We start from the raw sequence: 23,255 nt of genomic DNA on the forward strand, positions 1-23,255 counted from the left end.
ATGTAAAAGTTAATTATAACTATAATATAACTAGAAGAAACATTACATTTTGAGTTACAAAATCTAAATGTAAATCATACATTTTAAGTATAGATGTTATGTATATGTTAAAACTATAGTTCTACGCTATTTCAAAATATTTTTAAAACAAACATTATAATTTAAACAGATTAAACATTGTACATTTTTTAATCAAAAATTAGTTATATTTTACATACACCTATTTAAATTGTAATTAAAATCAATATAAAATATTAAAATTACAAAGTTTTGTACACACGATAAACTTATAATTCTAGGTTTATTATTACTATGGTATTAACTTTAAAATTAAATAAAAATAATTGATATTTATCAATTCAGTCTATATTAAGATTTACGGTTGAAGTAATGTAGATCTTCAAAAAAGAAAAAGTTTACAAATATACATTCATTAATCATTATTATAATAGTTTCATTGTTGTTCCAAACATATTTTAATTAATTCAATGTCGTTTTAAAGTAAAACACATAACGATAAGTCTCAAATTCTTGTGAACATAAGTATCAAACTTAAAATTAAACATGAATATTACAGTAAGACTGTATTACTTCGTAGCCTTGCATATAATTTATTTAACTAAAACAGTAAAACGTAGTAACATTGTGTTGAAACACTTGATTGTCGTGCGGAAATTTAATTTTTTAATGTACCTACATAGAAATAACTTGCATTTTGCTCAAGTGAAATGTGTATTATTCTGAGTGATTCTTTTGACAGTTAACTTTCGTTATCTCAATATATTTTTACGTAAAAATGTTTATATTATTATTAGAATTCAAAACAAAATTTTTCTCAAAATTTCGAACCTAAGTAGATATGCTTTGAGATGATTGACAGATACACAGAGACTCAAAAATAATGATCTACTTCTCTGCTTGACATAACATTTAATAAATAGGTACTTATAATTTTTTAAACATTTTTTAAACAAACTTCCAAAATTCAAAAATTCATTTTTTACGCATCAAAATTTTCAAACATTAAACTTAAAAATTAATGTTGACAGTCAAAAATACAAAACTCATAACATAGTATCGAAAAAAAACTTTCTTCAAAAATGTCGTTCTATAATGAATCAAAAAAAAAAAAATAAAAATAAAAATAAAAATAAATTATAATACTTCTCAATATAATAAGTGTTAACCGTTAAAAAAATCACTTAGTAATATATAAATAAAAACTATAGTTTATATATGTTATAAATTAACCTAATGGTTTTTATTTTTTCTTCTACAGAAATACTACCTTGAACAATAATTACTATTAAAATATAAAATGTAATAAAACACCGCACGATTATCAAAGAGGAAAAACGTATCTCCATTCTCCGTCAACTTAAGCATTAGTTTTTAATATTAAGTAAATAATCACGGTCATAGTTTATAAATATATTATTATTATTATTGTACTAATTTTAGGGTATAGAGTAGGCTGGTAATAACTAATTAAAATTTAAATGTTTAAACAAAATACAGAAGACATGTTTAATACCAATCCACTTATTTTTTTTTAATTATCTGTAATAAATGCGTAATTTAATAAAGGGAAGTGTATAGTTTAGATAGTAATCTAAAAACACAGACAAATTTTACTTTCTTAATTCTGTCATCATATTGAATTATAAAGGGACTATATTAACGCACTAAATTGTAGTACAATGTAAAATTCAATTAAGGACATCATTGTAGACTTAAAATATAAATCTATTAATAGCATTTGACACATTTAAAATTAATAAATTTATAGAAAATGACAATATAAACTAACACTAAGTTACTAAGCATAATTCAAAATAATCAATAAACTGACTTCGTTACAATTTTAAGTATTCAAAATAAATTTAGAAGTGTAAATAATAATTTATAAAGTAAGTTAAATGATAAATCTAAAATAATATCATTAAATCACAAATTATTTTTGGATTAAATAAAAATAACCCATTATCAATGTTTCTTAGCGTAGTTACTACAAATATACATTATATGACCTATTATAATTTTAAGAAATCAGATTTAAAAAAATATACACGTGATGAACATATTTTTTTTGACTTTCAAATGTAAATCATTAGTATAAATTACTTTATAAATAATTTTGATGTTTATTAAACTATATAGAATTTCAAAACCAGTTGAAATTCTAATAAAGTATTTGTGATAACTGATATAACTACTTTCTGTAATTTTTCAATACGAAAAAATAATTAAAAACAGTAAACTGCATGTCATATTTAAATTGTTTCAATTAATTTCTGATTTATTTTCCATAGCTAGGTACTTATCTATTTCAAATTTTTTTTTTTTTTCATTTCTGATAGAGATAGAGAGTACTAGAATACTCAACTTCTGGAACATCTCTCTAACTATAGCTCTATATTGCGCAATCATGAAAAATTAAACATAAAAAAATATATTATTTTGTTTTTAATACATAATATATATACATACTAGTATTATTTAACTGCATAAGTAGTAAGTGGTTTATTCGTGTATTTAACTACTCTATTCGGAATCCAAAATAAATACATATTCGTAATTCATCGTATAATAACTAATATACAATTATGGAGATCCAAATTAAAAACGTTCCCAACACATTTCATAGTATGTTATATAATATTAAGTTATTTATAAATAAAACTATCGTTTGAATTTGAATACATATTTATACTACTACGGTATGTTTACTGATCGGCGAACGCTATACGTATTATAAATATAGATTAAGTTAGAATAAACCACTACACTTTGTTTTAAAATAAATGTGTTTTTTTTTTAATTGGTAAACCTGGCCTACCATTAAAAATGTTATTGAAATCTGTATGAAGGTTTCGCTTTGTCTAAAATTAATTTATTTTTTATATAATTTAGACAATTTCAACAAATCTATATAACTTTTCAAATCGTTAATTTTTCATTTATTTTAAAATATAATTTTAGATTCAAAAATCCCATTAATTTCGTTAAAATTTCCAATTATTTATACTTATAACATTTAAAAATTTAAATAGTAACTTTAAATTTTAATATTTTAATGCTTTTATGTTATATTATTGATTTGATTTGAATATAAATATCATTAAGTATTAAATATTTTAAATTTATTTATTTATTTGGTTATGTTAGTATATAAGATTAAAAACAAATTTAGGATATCAATAATTAAATTTCTACTTTGTATTCATACTTTGATAATGAAATATACCTACAAAAAAAAAAAAATAAATAAATAGTATATTTGATAATATGCTCATTTGATTAACAATGAAAATGTTTTCAATATTCAGAGTTTTATTTATCGGTTGTTATTTGATATGAAATCAATTCATGAAAATCATAAAGGAACATTGAAATAAGATACATAACGAAATATTTTTGTAAATTAATTTGATATTCTAAATTTCTAAATAAGGGTGACCTAGAAAAAAATTATGAAATAAAAAATGTCAGGAAATAGTTCAAAAGCAAAAACAATTAATGACTAAATCCTAGAATTAAACTGTAAAAGTTATTTCGATTAAATTGACGGTTTCAATTATGATTTGAATGAAATTCCACGTGTCATTTAAAATGCTAGTAGTAAAATAAAATTCTAAAATAAGTAATTTTTTTATTCAACAAACTGAACAAACACAATATAAGCTTTAAAAATATATAATAATACCAAATATTGAACAAACATTTTTATAAGCAATTTTTTCTATAATCAACCAATTTCTATAACTTCACATATTATTATATTAAAAGGTATACGAGTATTATACTATAATACAGTCCCTATAATTGAAGGTCGAATAAAATAACAACTCAAATACAATATTATTATGTAAAATAAACTAAAATTGTATAATAAATCTATCAATTATAGTTTTTCGATGATTATTAGTATTTAGTATTCATTTTTTTTAAATAAATAAGTAATGATAAAATAGATATTATAATTAACATTGAATAAATGTATTTTATTTTTTTCTATCATTTTAACAGGTATATTATACAAGCTAAGCCAAATTTAGTAGAGTAAAAATTGTATTACTTATTATTAATTTAATACATGAATAATTAAAACATAGAATTTATTTTTGCTTTTCAAAAATTAGATACATGATATTATGATAATTAATTATAAAAAAGCATTATATTAGGTGTTTGATACAATAAGATAACACCAATGTACTTTAGTTTTTCTATAAAAATTACAACCCATTAGTACTATTATTAAGATGAAAAATAGTACACAGAATTAGGTACCTATAAATTATGATTTATGCGATTAATGTAAATCAGTAACAATAATGATTAAGGATAAAAATAAAACAACTTTTCTAAAAAACACTGCGAACATATCTTTATTTTTAAGGAGTAAATTCCAATATATAATATAAAATTACGAATGGCTGCCAATAACTATGAATATAACCCTACATGTTATTTAATAGACATTTGAAGCCGTATTTAACAAAAAATAGTACAATAAATAAGATTTTTTTTATTAATATTTAAAAAAAAAATCTCCAGTACATACCTACATTTCAAATAAAAAGTTTCTAAATTATTTTATGACACTCTATTAAATAGTATTACTAATATTTCTAATCCTCAAATCGTATATTGAATTCATACCATAAATTGCATTGCTTTTTCTCAATTACTCAACAAAGTTTTTATGCAATTTTCGAAAAACAACAACAACTGAGAAATATAAAAAGTTATTCTTAAAAGAATCACCTCATGTTTGTGCCCAAAATTTAACCGATATAGAAAGTTTTGAAACACTTCTTCTATACGAAAACGTGATCACAGTATAAATAAGTTAATAAATAAATAAACACACCTGTGTAACACCAATTTCTTGCCTACTCGCTGATCAGAATTTAAATATAAAAAATAAAATTAAGTATACGCTGAACGATTATCAATTTATATCTGAGAAAATGACAGATTGGAGGTTGATGTAAACGGAACACAAACTTTTAAAACTGCTAGTCAATTCAAGTCTGGATTGGCCCGGTAAGCTACCAAGAAAATCCCAGTGAACTGCTTAAAACATGGGGTGGTTATGAATGTTTTTTCATAATTTTATTTTTTTCATGATGATAATAAATTAAAAGAAAATATTTGAACCAAATCAGTAATCCGTACATCAGTAGTAGCTGTAATTAAACGTTATAAATCCTAAAATTCGATTGGCCGATACCTTGCTTAATCAACACTGAGTCGGGCTGTAGTCTTTTAAGCTATATATTACAAAACGGAAACTTATAAATATTATTAGTTGGACCTATTATATGAAAATATAATTGTATATTTAATGAAACTATGTATAACGCTATTCAAAAAAACTGAAAAAATGATTGCATAATAATAATTGTTCTATGTCAATATTACATTACAATTATATTAATTGTCATCAAAAAAATATAAAAGGCGATATTTTTGTAGCAATTTATAAGCTAAATATATTTTAATAGTTATATGTTTCTAGTGTATGAAAATATGGATTTTCAATAACAAAAAATAATAAAAATACATACATGTATTTAAGTATTTTATAGGGAATATTTATTTTTTTTTCAAAATATTTTCTCTGTATAATTTTATGAGCTTCATATTAAAACTTTTTATACACAACAATCCAATACCTGATACCATTAAAATACAAGAAGTACTGACAATATCCAATACAACCTGACATCATCATAATAATAAAAACCAAGAATCATAAAAATTGGAATTAAATATCATAATATATCAAAAATATAAATTACGGATTTAAAAACAGTATCATTAAATATTATTTTAATGAAACTATGAATACTATGTTAATATTACTTATACCCTTTATTAAATAAAATTGGAAAAATATGTTTATCATAATATAATCAAAAATCATGTTAAGTACAATAAATTTACTAAAAAAAGCTTTATATAATTAAAAAAACCAATTGAGGATAACTACAGATTTTAATACTTAAATTTAGGTGCAACGTCTTGTTTTAAATTATAAATATTTATTTTTAATCAAGTTAGGAAAAAAGAATGCAACATAAAATAGATATTCTTTTTCAGTAAAAATTAAAAACTTTATCATCGAAAATAAATAATGATAATGCATGATATACACAAATATAAATATTAAATGTTAAGTATTCTTGACAAATATGATATAGAATGTTTAAAATATATTTTTTTGACATACAAATACTTAATAATGATTTCAACAACAAACACACATTATATTTTTTATTTTTACTGTCTAAATATTTGTACACATTGTTTGAGTATCTATTGTAAAAATAATAAATAAATCATTCTACTCAAATATGTTTTAACTTTTAGAATAAAAGTAGTTTTTCAGAATAACTACTACAAACAATAATAACGTTAACAGAAAATACTACTTGACTAATATTAACTTTAATAATAGGTATTATTATTTAAATAATTAACTCTAAAGCCCAAACATTTTAACAAATTACTACAACTTTTAAAAAGCTTTTAAACATTTAAAATTAAAATAAAACCTCTTATAATACATATATATTCAAATAAAAATAACAAAATTCGTAACATTATTTTGAATTTTTATTCGAATTTATCAATGCTTATCGAGATTTAGAAAGTCCAAACAATACGATTTATAAATATTTCAAAAATATTTTCAATTTTAAGTATTATTAAAAGTTTACACGGATTTAATATCTATCATAAGCAATAAAACCAATCATTTATTTTTATATTATAATCTTTGAAATATTTGGTGAAATAATATTGTTTACTATATGTTTTAACAGCAACATTTTAGGCTTTGAATCATTAAATGCATCATCTATAACAGGGATAGGTGGTCCACAAGCTTAATTTATCTTGCCCGAGTTACATTTTCATATTACATCATACAATTTTAAAGTTGAAAATTCACATTATAAACTAAAAAAATATTAATTAAAATGCATAATTATGAATGACTTTTTTTTGCTTTCTATACTCTGGTCCGCTAGATTTTAATTTTCTAAAAATTGGCACTCTAGTAATTTTAACCCATATAATTACCCACCCCTGATCCATAACATTAATTTTTCAAATAATAATTTTTTGTACAAATTTTATTTAACACTTTTATTTGAACTCTAAGACATGTCCTTACTATGTTTAAGTGTTTCTTATCGAATTCATCTCTGTTCGATATGATTAAATAACTTCAGAATAGAAAATATAACACATACTAATAATGAAAGAAATATATACTAAACATAAATGCTACAAATTAAAATAAGTAGTTTCAAAACTTAGTTAAATGAAAAGGACTAAAATAATAAAAATATTTATTAATAATAAATAACAATAAAATATATTATTAAATCATATTTTAATATTTGCATTAATCCTTGAAAATACACAATTTAAAGTTAATGATATCCAGTCTTAAATTAACCATAGATCTGTGTAAATATACATATATACATAAATATAACATACATAAATATAAACAGTATACAAATATACATGATTAACTTAAAGCTATACCAGAAAACCGTTTTAATGACCTGTTGAATTTCGCAAAAATATACACTGAAAGTTAACTTTGAATAATATACATTTATACTTGTATTCAATATATTAAATATTCGCATATAATTTCTTACATTTTAAAAACACATTCAACATAATATTTCACAAAATTATTATAAATTAGACAAAATAAGAAAAAAAATAGGCGTGTGGGTACCTCTCTGGTGTATATATTAGATGTCGAATGGGTCACTGTTATGTGAATACTAAATTTAAATTCAATAACAGATCTATATATAATAAAATTATTTTGAGCAAAGACTGGCCGTCAGCATATTTCATTAAATTTATTTTATGATATTTTTTTTTTAATTTAGCTAATTAAAGTCATTTATTTTACTTTTAATTTTAAGGTAGTTTGATCTAATTTTTACTAAAAAAAATTTCATTTATTTTATGAATAATATTTAATTATAATCATATTTATTATTTGTTCCATATCATATTATCATTTTTAACTTTTGAGTTAATACCAGTTAAGCCAAAAAAAGTATAAATCTAAGCATCTTATCAAATACTCAAATAAACAAAAACACACACACCTATCATTAATTGAAAACTCAATATATGCATCACTTCGCTCAGAATCTAAAATTAAAGATCAACAATGATATTACTAATTCAAAAAAATAGATGGAAAAGCAGTTTAAATGATATTTAAATATTTTATATTATAAAATAAAAAAAATATTACACGAAATACCAAAGTTTTGGGGACAATAAGATAAAGGATAAGGAAAATTTTAGAGGCATAATTGAACAACCAGTGAGACCATAAAAAAATTAGAATGACATTATTTTAATGAAAAATAGTAGTGATAAGGATTTAACGATGAAAGGAAAAGCCATATTAAAAATTTGTGATAAACATTTATATTAACAAAAAAATAAAAATATACTCTACCTAAACAAATATCTATTGCAAAAATACAACAATAATTTGTTTTTCATTAAAATTAGGTTTTATACTTTTTCAATACCTAATCCAAATAAATAACTTTTAGGAATAAATTATTTAAGTATTGACGAATGTATTAATTAAGTGATCAGTGTAAATTAATTTTACTTTTAGTTTTAATAATCAACATTTTGATATTTATATTTTCTTTATTTTACAAACGTATAAACGTAAATGCAAATTTTACGCATCGGTAAAAGAACTAGTAAACTTCATTTTACCTGTCGATTTATACTTACCGACAGATTTATTTATTATTATTGTGAATATAATTTTAAAAAATTACAAAAATAAACTTGAAAAAATATTTGTTTATTATTTATGCTTATATAATGTGTCTTATACATCGATAAATAAGATCTAATTTCCTTATCAAATTAGAACGACAAGAAAACGCCAGGTATTATTTAAGGCTAAAAATCATGATATTATCACAAATTAATAATATCTTATAGTTTATATCTATTTATATCTTAGTGAGTAATTATATATTTACCTTATTTAATAAAACTGCATGATTAAATTTACATCAGTATTCAATACGTGTTATCGTTTAAAATTTACCACCAAACAACATACATTTTTGGAATCAATTAATTGCCGATTAATGGTTGAAAGTGTAGCTATAACTAAAATTCTTGAGAATAACAGCTTTGTTAATTATATTAACTTGCAATAAAATAAACATATAATTTTAAACTTAATAGAAATTAATCATATAATAATGATGTAAATGTAAGTTAAATTTATTGACTATAAATTTCAAAGTTCATTTCTCATATAATATGATGTGTAAATGTTTTATAATTATATGCAGGTAGTTCTTGAACCTTTAGGGGAAAAATAAAAGTTTGCGTTGAAGTGTTTGAAAATTACCTTACAACAGACATCCATTCAGTGTGCAATAAATTAAATACATATTAAAAAAATATATGTGAAATAAACAAATTAATTTAATTTAATTTAATGAATAGTTGTTTTTAATAACTAAATATTGAACTATAATACAAGTCACTTGCTACTTGCTTTATAGTCCAAGAATGATAAACTGCTTTTGAATAAAAAAAAAAAAAAAAACTGAAAAAATTTAATTTATAAAAAATGCAATACCTTAGCTTGATTACAGAGAAATCAGTCGAACTGAATTTACTGTTTATTAGAGACATATAATAAGGGGTAGTAAGAAGTAATGAGTTGATGTTCTTAAAATGGTAAAATAAGGAACATAAGATCTAAATAAATTGAGTAGGGTTGATAGTTAGACTGTAGATTGAATGACAAAAAATGGTGAAAAAATTATTAGTCGAAAAGAATGTTTCAATTACAATTTACAAATCTTAAATAACGTTAAAATACTTGGAAGTTAAAGATTTATATGTATCCGAAGTAGATAAATTAAGACAATACTAATCTATAAAATAAGGATAACTGTGCATTTTACAGATTATTTATGTAGAATTTATGAATTTACAGGAACTTATGAAATACTGTAAAATTTTATCAATTTAGATTATATATTAATTTTTTTTTTTAAGGGAAAGACTACAGTGACTTGTCAAAATCTGTTCAACTCGACACACAGCCAATTTTTATTATTATTATTTTATTTTTTTTTTTTAATATTGTTTTATATAGACATTATGGTAAAATTAATTTTAAAAATTAGAAGAATCCAGTGCTATACTATTATTAAAATTCTACATCTGAACATTTATAGAAACCAATAAAGTGATGGGTATTAAAAAACATTGTGTAAAATGCACAGTTACTCAAATAATAATTGTAAAACAGCTATAATACTAAAGTTATATTTAATAAAATACTATAAATATTTTCAAATTAAATTATTTGAGATTTTTCCTTTAATAATTAATTTTAAAATGTTCAAATAATTACGTCATATTAATTATTAAATTTAATTAAATTACATTAGCGCGTAAACTACCATAGATACCTATATGAAAATAATATGTTTATATATTAATATATATACAAGTTTATTATTATACATACATTTTTACCTATATTATATGATACACTAAAATATTTTTTGAATAAAAATTTATAATACGAAAATCTGGTGTTCAGGTTAAGACTGATGTACATTTTATTGGTGTACAATGATACTATTTTTGAAAGCAGTGATAAATCTTCGAATTAATATAACAATTCTGAACAGTGTTCAGGATCACATTGAAATTTCAACACACACCCGGTATTTTTCAATGGTAAACCTGTAGAAACTTAAAAAATAAAAATCTAAACACGACTTTTAAAATAAACCGAATGTATCGACTATACTCAATTTACTAACTAACCTATCTATAGATAGAATCTAGCATAAACCGCATAAATCAAAAATCTGTTATTATGGTTCGTATATTTTATCGATTAACTCACAATCAAAAAAATAATCACATTTATCGTAAACAAACGTTTATACAATGTTCTGTGACAGATCATAATTTATTCCAATCTTGTTTTATTTTGTATAAACACATTTAGTGGTTGAAAAGTTTTTACCGAACAGTAACATATGTTATATTTTCATAAAAAAAAAAACATTTTTTTGTTCGCCGTCAATATTGTAAATGTCTAAAATTTTCATCTATAAATTTACGTCCAAGTTTTTTAATAAAATCTTTATTCATTAGTTGCATTTAATAGAAAATGCACGAATTGTACATGGTTGTTTTTCTTTTTTTATAATGTTATATAGTATTGAAAATAGAAGACAAGTAACTCTCCAGTAATTCAATTGTTAAACTAAAGAGATGAATGAATTATTAAAAAATAAAATAAAATGTCCCATCCATTATTATTATATTAATAATTTCTCATTATTTTCTATTTTTTTTTTTTCTATTAGTTGAATCTCAAACGTATTTAATAGTTAGAATAATTACTTTTTTTAACATAATATTTTATCGCCAATACTAATGTGTTACTAATGTCATGAAACTCTAATTGAAAAAATTCATTATTTATCCAATTTATAATAATTTTAATCACTAGTGAGTTATATTTTAGTTTTGGTATATCAAGACGTTGTATTTACTTTTAGAATCAACTGTAAAACAAATTATGAGTCTGTATAACAGCTGAAAGTTTATATGCACCAACGAAAGATCATTTTACATGTTATACCTTATAAATGACCGGTTTTACAGAAAAATAAATGTAATATCAATAGGTAAATCGTTTTTATGATGCTTTAGAAATATTTAATTATCATATTTGTCAATCAATAACTCATTTTTTATTTTAAGTCTATAAATGTACATATAGTTTTTATTTATTTATAATTTATCACAAGGAACTACAAATAAATTTAAAAAATTAAAAAATTAAAAAATCAACATTTATATTACATAAAAAACATAATTTTTTCACAAATTAATAATTTTCAATAATAAAAAATGCGTAAAATACATTTCATGTAGGTTTGATTAAAAATAAATATTAAAAAAAAAAACAATCTTTTCAAAATAGGTTTATGACAAATTCTAGTATAAAAAAGTGCTAAGTGTATGAATGTTTATTAACACCGGCTTATCTATAATGCATTAACTTTTAGATGATATTTTATAAACAAACATAAGGTGCAAAATATAAAAGAAATTACCTGAAAGTCCGTAGATCTTGAAAACTCGTAAATTAGTAGATGTTGTGAATTCTGTTTTTAAGAGATAAAAATGTATCTTATTAATACTAAAACATATCACGTTATTTAACTTCAAGAATTAATATTTATGTATTATTCAAAGATTTATCTCATGTGGTACTCACATTTATCTGGCGTAGCGTTGAAATTGTTTATGATTTGTATGTTATAATTTGTTTTATATTTTATTTTGATCGATTTATTGTAAGTAGTGTAAACTAATATGCATAATGCATCAATAACAATAAATCATCAATCACTTCAGAAAAAAAAAATGTAAACAAATAACATGAGAAATTTTAAAATACAACATTGATCAATAGTCTCCAGTCACAGATAACTCACCTAATAGTACTTACTAGTTTATTCGAATAAAATATTAATATCAACCTTGAGATTAAAAACGATTATAAATAAAATTTTATAATTTAGTGTTTAATAATTATTTTCTATCAAAATATTATATCTACTTTTATGAAGGTCATCTCAAAAATACTACAATTGTTTTGAACTTTTATTTTTCACAAAATTATCCAGTATGACATTATAATAATTTCATCCGCATGGTTGTTTGATTTTTTTTTTTAAGATAGTAAAAATCGTGTTCCATAAAAGTTTAAATAGTTATGGTTTACAAACCCATTGTATAGTATTCAACTTTTATAACACTATATTTTTTGAAAATTTTCACATAAAAATTTTCAACTAAAATCTATAGAAAAACTTTATAAATCAGTTAATGAAAATAATAATTGTATTTTCAATAGTCATTATATTAAATTTAACATAACATTCTATAAAAATGTATTACACTAATCAAGTTTATACCTAATGTTAATTCAATTTCATCTTATATTTTATTTTGTTTTTCGAACATATATTTAACTGACATAACCCCAGTGTACAGCCAACGACAGTCTCACAAAATAAAACGGTTGATAGTAAAATAATTGATATAGTATATTATGATGTAAATAGTGTACCTCTGACCCACAGCAAAATTAAATAATTGATGCGTGAAAACGTTTGTTCCTAACGGACAAAGGTGTAAGTAAAAAACTAAACAGTACAAAACACAAAGGAAAAATGTAAACTAACAATATTTTTACATTTCTATCAAGTTTCCGTATAAAAGTTTTCTAAAAAGTATTCAGTTTCAAATTGAAAATTTTAGTTTCAACCTAGTCTTTTACTTAGTTTGACCATTCATTAATTTAAGTAATAAAACACGTCTTGTTTCATACCATAATACATAATCATGGAAACGCATTATAATTATAAGTTATTATTATTTAAAATTATATTTTTAAATATATTTCATATCTACGATAAACTATCGAATTTCTTTTGATGTTTAGTTTCATATATACATATATATTTGACTTTCACGCCAAATTCTTCAGAAAACCCAGTTGCACCTGAAACAAACTATCCACATACCAGACGTACAAAGTTTTACCACGGTATTCAATGAAAAAAACTAATTTAAACTATAACATACTTTAAATCCAGCAGTTAGCATTATTTTTGCCTTTTTTTTTTATATCAAAATATTTTTTATATTTATTTTTGAGTTAACTTTGCAGACAAATCAAATAATTCAGTACTTAACACATTCATTCGAGTTTGAAATGTTAATAAAAATACCAAAACATCAAAAAAAAATTATATTATAAAATTAAGTAATTAATTACAACTTATGAAGTAGGTAAATATTTATGAAAACAGTGCATATATATTAAGCTATCACGAATGATTGAAATGCAAATATTACGACACACTAGTGTTACTTATTTTTTTACAGTCCAATGTATTTTTTATAATTCGTCTTATTTAAATTTTTATTTAACTATTAGAATAAATAATTAAGTTTTAAATCAATCAAACATCACTTAAAACATTATGATATAGCAATTACCTGCTAATGATTAATAAATAAATCCAATTTCACTATTGAGGTGAATTTTAGAACAGCAGTGCAATAATTGTATTTCCTAACCTTATAAAAAAGTATTGAAATTTTCACAACAAATAGAGATAAATTGTAGAAGCAATATTTATTCATTTTATACTATATAAATTTATAAATAAATTATCCCAATAAGATTAACTCTTAAATGCATAGGTACTTAATTATTTATTGTTTTGTATAATATATTAAATAGGATAATATTAAATTGAGCCTAGATTATTACCTTAATATCTATAGAGGCTTTTTAGATAACATTGCCTAACTATCTATATAAGGTTATCTACGACAGGGTTCATCAAAATGAAATACATTTTGTTTCTCAGAACATTCAAAAATGTATTTATTTATTTAATTTATTTATTCTTGTCGACACTCTTTTAGACTTATGGTCAGATACATACATAAAATTACAAATCAAAATAACAAAAACAAGTAAAAAAAAACATTAGAGTAGAAACAATTTTTACAAGAGTAGATAAAGAAATTTACAGATTTGACATTTAAAATCATTATTATTTAAATGTATACATTATTATATAAGTATACGATTCAAACAAGAACACATATTGTTTGGAGTTTACTTAGCCAACCTCTATGTAGAGTCTTCGGGATAACACTAATAAGTTGGAGGTACTCCACTCTAATAACCTTACAAATATTAGTCGGACTCAAATCAATATTGCCGAGTAACTATACTATGTAATAACGTAATTAGACTGATAATAAATATCCACTTACGTAAATTTATGTTTTAATTCAATCATAGAAAAATTATAAATTTCACTTTACAAAAAATTTACTCTTATATTTTATATTTTTTAAAATACCTTTGTCTTTTATTGATTTTAAGTATATTGCCAAACAAATTTAAATTACATACTTTTAATCTAAACTTTGATTATTTTATAAATTTATTTTAAATTATGGAGCTGACTAAAATAATATATGTACACAACTTTAATTCCATTATGTTAATGATCTTTCTATTAATGATACTAAATTACATATTAACTAAATAGTTTTAAAGTTTTTAGGTAATGGATTATTAACAATTTATATCGGCCATCAAAATTGTTTGAAAGTTAAATCAAAAAAAAAAAAAAAAAATAATAATAATAATTACTATTCTATCTCATGAATCGTGTTTCAATACAGTTTTGAATAACAGTCTATAAATAAGCCAAGTATTTAAAAAAAAGGTAGGCAAGTGGGTACTGTACATTAAGTGTCGAGTATTTCGCAGTAATACATAGATGTTTTAATCTATCAATTTTTATCAATAATTATAAAAAAAATAACTAAAAAGTGTTAAAAATTTTAAATAATCATAAATAGCTTAAAAATAACTAAAATATTTTTAAAAATTTATCATGTATAAAAAATTATAATAAAAACATTTGGTAAAAACATAATAAAATAATTAATTTAATTTTTGAATTACAATAAAAAACAAAATTTATTTTATCAAGTATTGATTTTGAGTAAAAATTTACGTTTTTCTTTTAATTTTAATTTTTTTATTGCCTCTAAAAGTAATTACAAATGCACGTTACATACATTATTATTGTTAAATCAATACATTCATCGCTCCGCTTAAAATCTTCAATGATGCAAATATAATATATTTTATTTGTAATACACATTGCAAATTTTAATTTTTTTTACGAATTATTCAAAATCTTTATATTGCAATAGTTAGAAACCGCTACTTTTTTTTTTTTTTTTAGTATCTCATTCAGTCATTTTTTAACATTATTGTCTCTTGAAATTGTAAGTATTCCGATACTTTAATTTAAATTTTAAGTACCAGCGTGAAGTGAATTTAATTTTGTACAATACTGAACCAGGAGCTGTATTAAATACAGAAATAAAGAACTATATTAGTTTTTATTTCAAACAATAAAATAAATAGTGTATTTTTGTCTACATCCAATGCTTCAATATTCATGATATTTCAAGCTCATATTTTTATAACGTGATAGGGGAAGTAGGCAATGCTTTGTCCTGAAAAATAAAATGTTATACTAAATAATCATTATATTATGTATATTAAAAATGTATATATAACTCAATAGAATCAGTTATCAAAATTATTTTCTAGTTCCAAATAATATACTAAACTCTAAAGGTATTTTATACTAATAAGTAATAACAGTGTGCCTAAAATTATTTTTTACCCATATTACAGCAACCAATCGTTTACAAAGAAAATAACATTTTGAATGTGACGTGTATCAGTTGAATTTCTAAAAGTTAGATTAAGCTAGCAAATCAAACATTATGTTCTATTGGAAAAACTAATTAATTTCTTATTTTTAATTACGTAAATTTAAATGAGTTTTGTGCATTTGATCGGAAATTAATATTTCTGATGCGTATTAATAAATAAGTAACTATAATTTACACAATAAAAAGCTTAGTTAAATAGTTCGCAAGAAAACATTATATTAAATACATTTTTATCCTTATAATTTATTGTAACTTAATAATTACTGCCATTTTGTACGTATGAACCGTAAAGTCTAGTACTTATTTACTTTAAATCTGAACTATAAATCATATATACGATATTATTATAAATGAGTAACGAAGTTGATATAGTTTTTCTAGTTTTATTTAATAGTTTAATTGAAGTATGTGAAACAAAATTGTCTAAACATGTTCAATCAAAAATTTATGTTGTAGATTTTGAGTAAAGTATACGTTCTTACAGTAAAGCCGAACATAATTTTATGTAGTTATTGGTTTTACCTCTCTCGATCATAGTGGTGAAAAATCCAAAATGTAGACTCTGACTTATCTATGATGTATAAAAATTAAAATTATTTAAGTGATATTAGACAATGGTTAAAATGAATATGTAACCTACCACTACTTAAATCTAAAAACGACGGTAAATGCGTCGAAGTTAATTTTATGAATATTAAACCAATGAAATAACGATTCAATATAGTTTGTAATTATCTCTTTGATACATATATTAAAATAAATTACAACTTTTCCAACGTATCTTTGAGTATTATGAAAGTGTGCATTTCAAGTGAAAGAACAACAATCATCTATGCATTGTTTCACTCAACATTCGGAAAATATTTTTACTCACCGCGTACAAATATTTTTATTTTTTATGAGGTTTTAAAAATTATTCAACTTCAAACATGAATCAAAATGAATATCGTCAAAATAGAAAATAAGATTAAAAATCACAAGTATAAAAAATAAAAAATCCCAGAAGAAAAAAATATATTCCAATATTTAAATAGAAATCTAGATATTTTTGAATTTGAAAAGGATAAGCTATCTCTGCAAAATAGTTTAATAAGGTGATAAAATGAAAATCTATATGATAGGTTAGGTATACATTTTCCTTAGTTCCATTTCATTTTTTTAGAAAAGTAAAAATTGACACTCAAGACATTTCAATTCAATGACATTCAGTGTACAATACAAATTACAATAGCCGTATAACTCGATAATTTTTCTCCAGTAATTAGAAAATTAGTACAATTCTCTCTATTTTTATTGATTGATAGAATTTTCATTGTTGTTGTAATTTTTTTTCACTGCTATAATAGATTTTACATGTTCTATGTTTTACGTATGTAAATATCTCACTCATACTTATATTTTACTTTTCACCACAATTTATTTTTCTGTAACTATCACATTTTTATTTGAAGAAATGTCTTAACTTTAAAATGATATTTAATTAATTTAATTTCGAAAATTGGTTTTCAAAAATTATTATTTTTTGTTTAATTTTTTTAAGAATTAATAGTATTTCTTACAGTCGTGTGAATTTTACTGTTTAACTAATATAAGTATATATTAATTGATTTTAAGTCTGTTTCAAGTCCCGAAATGTATATAAAATAATTTTAATTTAAAAATAATGAATTGCTTCTCTGTGGGGTTTTAATGCTAAATTACGCTCAAATATTTACAATAATTATTATCGAACCGCATTTAACAACAACAATATTTTAGTCAAAAAAACAATGGAAGTTTATCGTATCGTTTATATTAAACATTGGTATAATATATATGTTTATCTTCGTGTGGCAAGGGCAAAAAAAGGTAAAGGTCAATTTAGACCTTTAGTTAAAATTAGTTAAGGGTAGCGAGTGTATGAATATACATATTAATATATTATATAACTAACTACTGTTTTTTTTTCCTGAGATATGACATATTTAAAGACAAAGTAAATGGCGATTACCCAAGATAGCTTTTTTATGAATAAACTAAGGTTTTCGTTCAATATTTTTATGATATTTCGAAATATTATATGATTTTATTAACAATTTTAGTATTTTAGAAGTTCAAAAATACTCCAATAGTTTCTGTATTTTTTTTTTTTTATTATTATTATTACTGCAAGGGTAAAGGACACGTAAAACAAATAAAATAAGTACCGAAATATAAAAATTTCTAAAACGTTTCTAGGTGTATCCCTTATAGGTACCAAACTTCTAGGCTATGGTAAATACACAGCATGCAGATCACATATTATTATAACGTTACAACTTATAATACAAACTTTTCGATAGCGAATTTTAACGTCATACACTACACACATCAAACAAAATATGCATATATACTATTTGGATATTTTAAAACTGTATGCTCGGGAATAAAAAATAATTTTAAAATGTGTTATAGAACTATAAAAGTAATCGTAAAGCAGTAAAATTATATAAACAATATTTTTTGGCCCACTGGGATACTGAATTCTATATAGGTAATATGCGTGTGTGTATAGTTTTATAAACATTTTGCGCAATTTCGAAAATATTTTGAAAACAACGTCATATGATTACGGGAAATCGTTCTCAATAGTTTAAAAAACTGTTTTATTAGCTTCATTAATTATTTTATGTATTTTAATACTATATAATTCAGACATTATAAGAATCGATATAGACTTAATGTGGGCTTGAGATTAATATCTACAGTAAAAACTTATCTCCACTATATAACAATAATAAATTAATAGCACACTTACATCTGTGATTGAAAAATGTGTCGGAAGTATGATAATATTTTGAAGATGGAAATTAAAAAATTTCCCGTCAATGAAAGGAAGTGTAAATACTTTAAATTCGTTAGTAACACGTCTCGAGTAACCTTTTACTACAACGACATAATATATTTTAAAAGGAACGAAAATTCAGGATATTTTCTAAGCTTATAAATACGTTTTTATCTACTTTTGCACTACGGGCGTTTTAGTTTCAAAAACGCATGTCAATATTATTTATGGCTAACCTGCGTGAACTCGTCGTTACACGCGCAACACACAACAAACAAATACACACACACACACACACACACACAACTGTAATACACTTTTGTGACTCTATACATATAAATACAAATAAATAATTACATCAATTAATGTTCAAAGACCCGCAATATCATTATCCGTATAGGTACCTTTAATACCAATCAGCAATATTTGCCCGGTAACTTAAGTACACCACGCGATGTCGCGGTCACGTCCGCTAATGTCGTATAACCGAGAGAGCCATTATTAAATCGCTATTCATAAGGGTACATATTATTATATCGATGGATTGTGCGACTGTATAAAGTTTGCCTAACACCTACCTGTCAACCGCTTTTGCGTAGAAGTCCACGGTTCACCGGTAGCATTGATTCGTTAAATTAAATGGGAGATTAAACATGCCCACCATCCTCGCCTCGCAAAGTAGCGACCAAGTGTATTTGGCTTTGAGCGCAGTCAACAGTAACTGAGAAGGTCCGGGTGATGACGTGAGTGGTGGGCGGTGAGAGCGATCCGGAGTTTACGCGCAGACCCTTGGTTATTAATGTAGACGCCTGTATATATATTATATATATTTATGTGTGTGTGTGTAACTCCGTGTCACGGCCACCTCTGACGATAATTAGGCCAAAAGACATTTACCCTTATATTGCAATATTCCGTTCGTTGTAACAGTAACGTTTACAGACGTTACCGTAATTTTCCGAACGTGATGAGCTCACCGTGTCGGTATAACGTGTAAGTACGTATGTGGGTGTGTTTGGGTATATGTGGGTGCGCGCTCGCATCATACTCATGGTTAATTAAACCTGGCGGAGGCTGCAAGTTGATGGTAATTTAATTTTTTAATATTTAATTGTATGCAAACTGGGAAATCAGTTATTAAATATTTAAATAGAAACTACAACATTGAGTACAATGCCCAAAAAAAAAATAGAGTATATGTTCAACGGTGGTTTTTGCTTAAAAAACGTTACTTAAAAACAAAAATCCTTACTAATGACACGTAACTGCGCGTAACCAGTGTCATTTTATCGAAATAGCAGTGGTCTTAATCTAAAACACGCGGTCTACCTCAATAATTAAAGAAAACTTCTACATAATCTACGAGCTTAACGGACGCTAAACCTTAAATTGAAGGCTTTGCTCTAAAATATTATGATAGCTCATCCGTTCGTTTTTAATTTTGCCATTTCTGAGGGGAAAAAATGAACGGGTTATTGCGTATCATCAGATTACAACTCTACATTCGTATAATCGTTTAGACATCTGCACACATCGCGCCTTTTCCGGTGTTTATCGTATCAGGAATCACCTATTCACCAACCACTATAACTCCTCCAAACGATAAAAATAAAGAATGTGTGCAGGTACTAAATACATAACTAGGCCTTGTTTTAATAGAGAGTTTGACACCTTTGCGTGATCAAAGACGGTACTTGAAAATCGATTTTTGCACCATTAATAGTGATTGTAATACGAACATGTTCGACATCTGCCTCACTAAATAATTTTACATAATTACAATAATTACACGCACTAAGCTTAAAATTGTACGTTTTAATTTTAACTTTAATACGTAAAAACGTGTAAACATGATACATTGAATAGTTCTTTATTTCACACTTAAATAAAATAAAAAAAGAATATTTAAATATCACTAGTAAAATATTTGTAAAACATAAATATAAATATTTTGTTAAAAATTCTATTAATATTCATTCAAAATTATAAAAAAAACTTTTTTTAAATTTAAACTTTAATTAAAAATTAAATACAACAAGTTTATCTATTAATGATAATAATGACCAAATAATTTAAAATTTAAAACAAAAAAATCGTCTTTATAAATTGAAATGAAATATTATATATATATAAGATTATGCATTTAGTTGAAAACTAATTTCAAAATAAATTTTTATAGCTGATTACCAAAAATAGGAAAACCCATGACAATGTTATTTTTAACAATATTTATTTTCATTTTCGGTATTATTATTTATTTTTAATATTCAAATATCATACATTTCATTAGACTGTAGATATTTTTAAATTTCTAGAATGTATATTTTCTTATATTTTTTGTTAACTCATTGTTACTTATTTTCTCATTTTCTTTATCTTTTAGATGCTACGTGTTCTCAAAATGTCCTATTTGTATATTTTTACCATGTTAGTTTACAAATCGCAATTCATCGATACATTTGTCTTGTTTAAATGCATAGTTGTACATTCACACATTTTTACTCAATTAACGTAATAATTTAAAATTTTAGAAAATAGATAAAATATTTTATTAACAATACACAATAAAAACATAATTTCATGGAACAATATTTCAATTGTATTAATAAAAATATATTTATAAATGTTTTCTATTGTATATCATAATGCTTTTACGTATTATATTCAAAGTGAAGTAAAATAATCCATTATATTATGCTTATTTTTGTTTAAACTTTAACAGGATTGCTCAAAAATTCTTTTATAACTTTTCTATCAAATTTAAAAATCGACATATATTATGGAAAGTAATAGAAAATACACTTTACCTAAAAGTCTATAAGTAAGGTACTACCCAGATGCATTGTTTAAATTGTATGATATATTATATTTACTTAAAAATACATCAAGTGTCTGACAAGTGTTATTAAGCAATTAATATATTAATTATTATTTTTGTTAATTATGTATAAAATTTCATTATTTAATTATAAAAGATTCAAAATCGAAACTAATATTTCTATACAATTTAATTTACACACTAAAGTAAAAACATCATATAATATGAGCTTTAAGAGCATATAAAATAAAAAAATTCTCAACATTTTTAAACTGTGTTGAATTTACAAAATGGAATTAGAATTTAGTTTCATAATGCAAGATAGTTATTTATATAAAAATGAACTGTCTATATTATGTATGATGTAGAAATATATTTATTTAATTAAAAAATGTAATACACATCCTTAGCAATTTTACTCGGTATTTATAATTTTATATTTTTCGTCGTATGATTTTCATATCAAAATAATTCAATTTATCCTTATCACTCCGGATGTTCTTCAAACAATAGATTCCGGTGAGCTCGCGAATTCAAAGATCCCAAATGATAATAATGGAGGTCATTCATATTTCAAATAAAACATTTATGTCATCGTGTCAGACAAACATACTTCCTGAGTTTATAACAATAAATATAGTATACATTTATACATAAAGTATTAATTATATTTATAGAATTTTCATTATTTTAAACCTGTTATTTATTTTTTTTATTTTAAGATGTTTCCAAGTGATACTGTGATAAGTTCACCTATTTAAAAAAATAAAATAAAGTAAAATATTATAATATTAGGAGTATAATATTTTTCAATTATTTCATTATTTTTTTTTTTTTTTTTTTATAAACCTTAAAAAATCTAACGTATAACGATTTAATCATTTATATTGATGCATGAAAATGTATTCAAATATTTAAATTTATATACCACATAATAGCGTCGCATGAAAAAGTTTAATTTATTATAATAGAGAACAAAATATGTAAATATTATATTAACTTATCTACCATATTCAATAAGTAAGAATCAGTAAACCATGACTTTTGAGATTAAATGTAACACCTTATTATCCTAAAAGTTGTATAGAACTGATAAGACTTTTTTATATTTATTAATTTTAATAACAATATAAATCGATTAAAGATTGATTAAACTTATAAATTTATAAATATATCTGAACTCAAACTTCAACTGAC

General features: G+C 22.8%; 1 protein-coding gene and 1 pseudogene across 1 annotated transcript in view; one reads left to right on the forward strand and one right to left on the reverse strand.

The window, feature by feature from the left end:
• LOC112600304 (phytanoyl-CoA dioxygenase, peroxisomal-like) overlaps positions 1–13,758 on the reverse strand; it is a 126,720-nt gene extending 112,962 nt beyond the window's left edge. The window contains exons 1-2 of the mRNA XM_025347497.1: positions 13,738–13,758; positions 12,198–12,248 (exon numbers count right to left, since the gene is read on the reverse strand). Of these exons, the coding sequence (XP_025203282.1) occupies positions 12,198–12,248; positions 13,738–13,758 (72 nt within the window). The remainder of the gene's footprint in view (positions 1–12,197; positions 12,249–13,737) is intronic.
• LOC112600313 overlaps positions 1–23,255 on the forward strand; it is a 136,725-nt pseudogene that overhangs the window by 88,079 nt on the left and 25,391 nt on the right.

This window comes from Melanaphis sacchari, unplaced genomic scaffold (genome assembly GCF_002803265.2).
Source record: "Melanaphis sacchari strain LSU unplaced genomic scaffold, SCAv2.0 Contig0_pilon_pilon, whole genome shotgun sequence".
NCBI classification, from domain to species: Eukaryota; Metazoa; Arthropoda; class Insecta; order Hemiptera; family Aphididae; genus Melanaphis; species Melanaphis sacchari.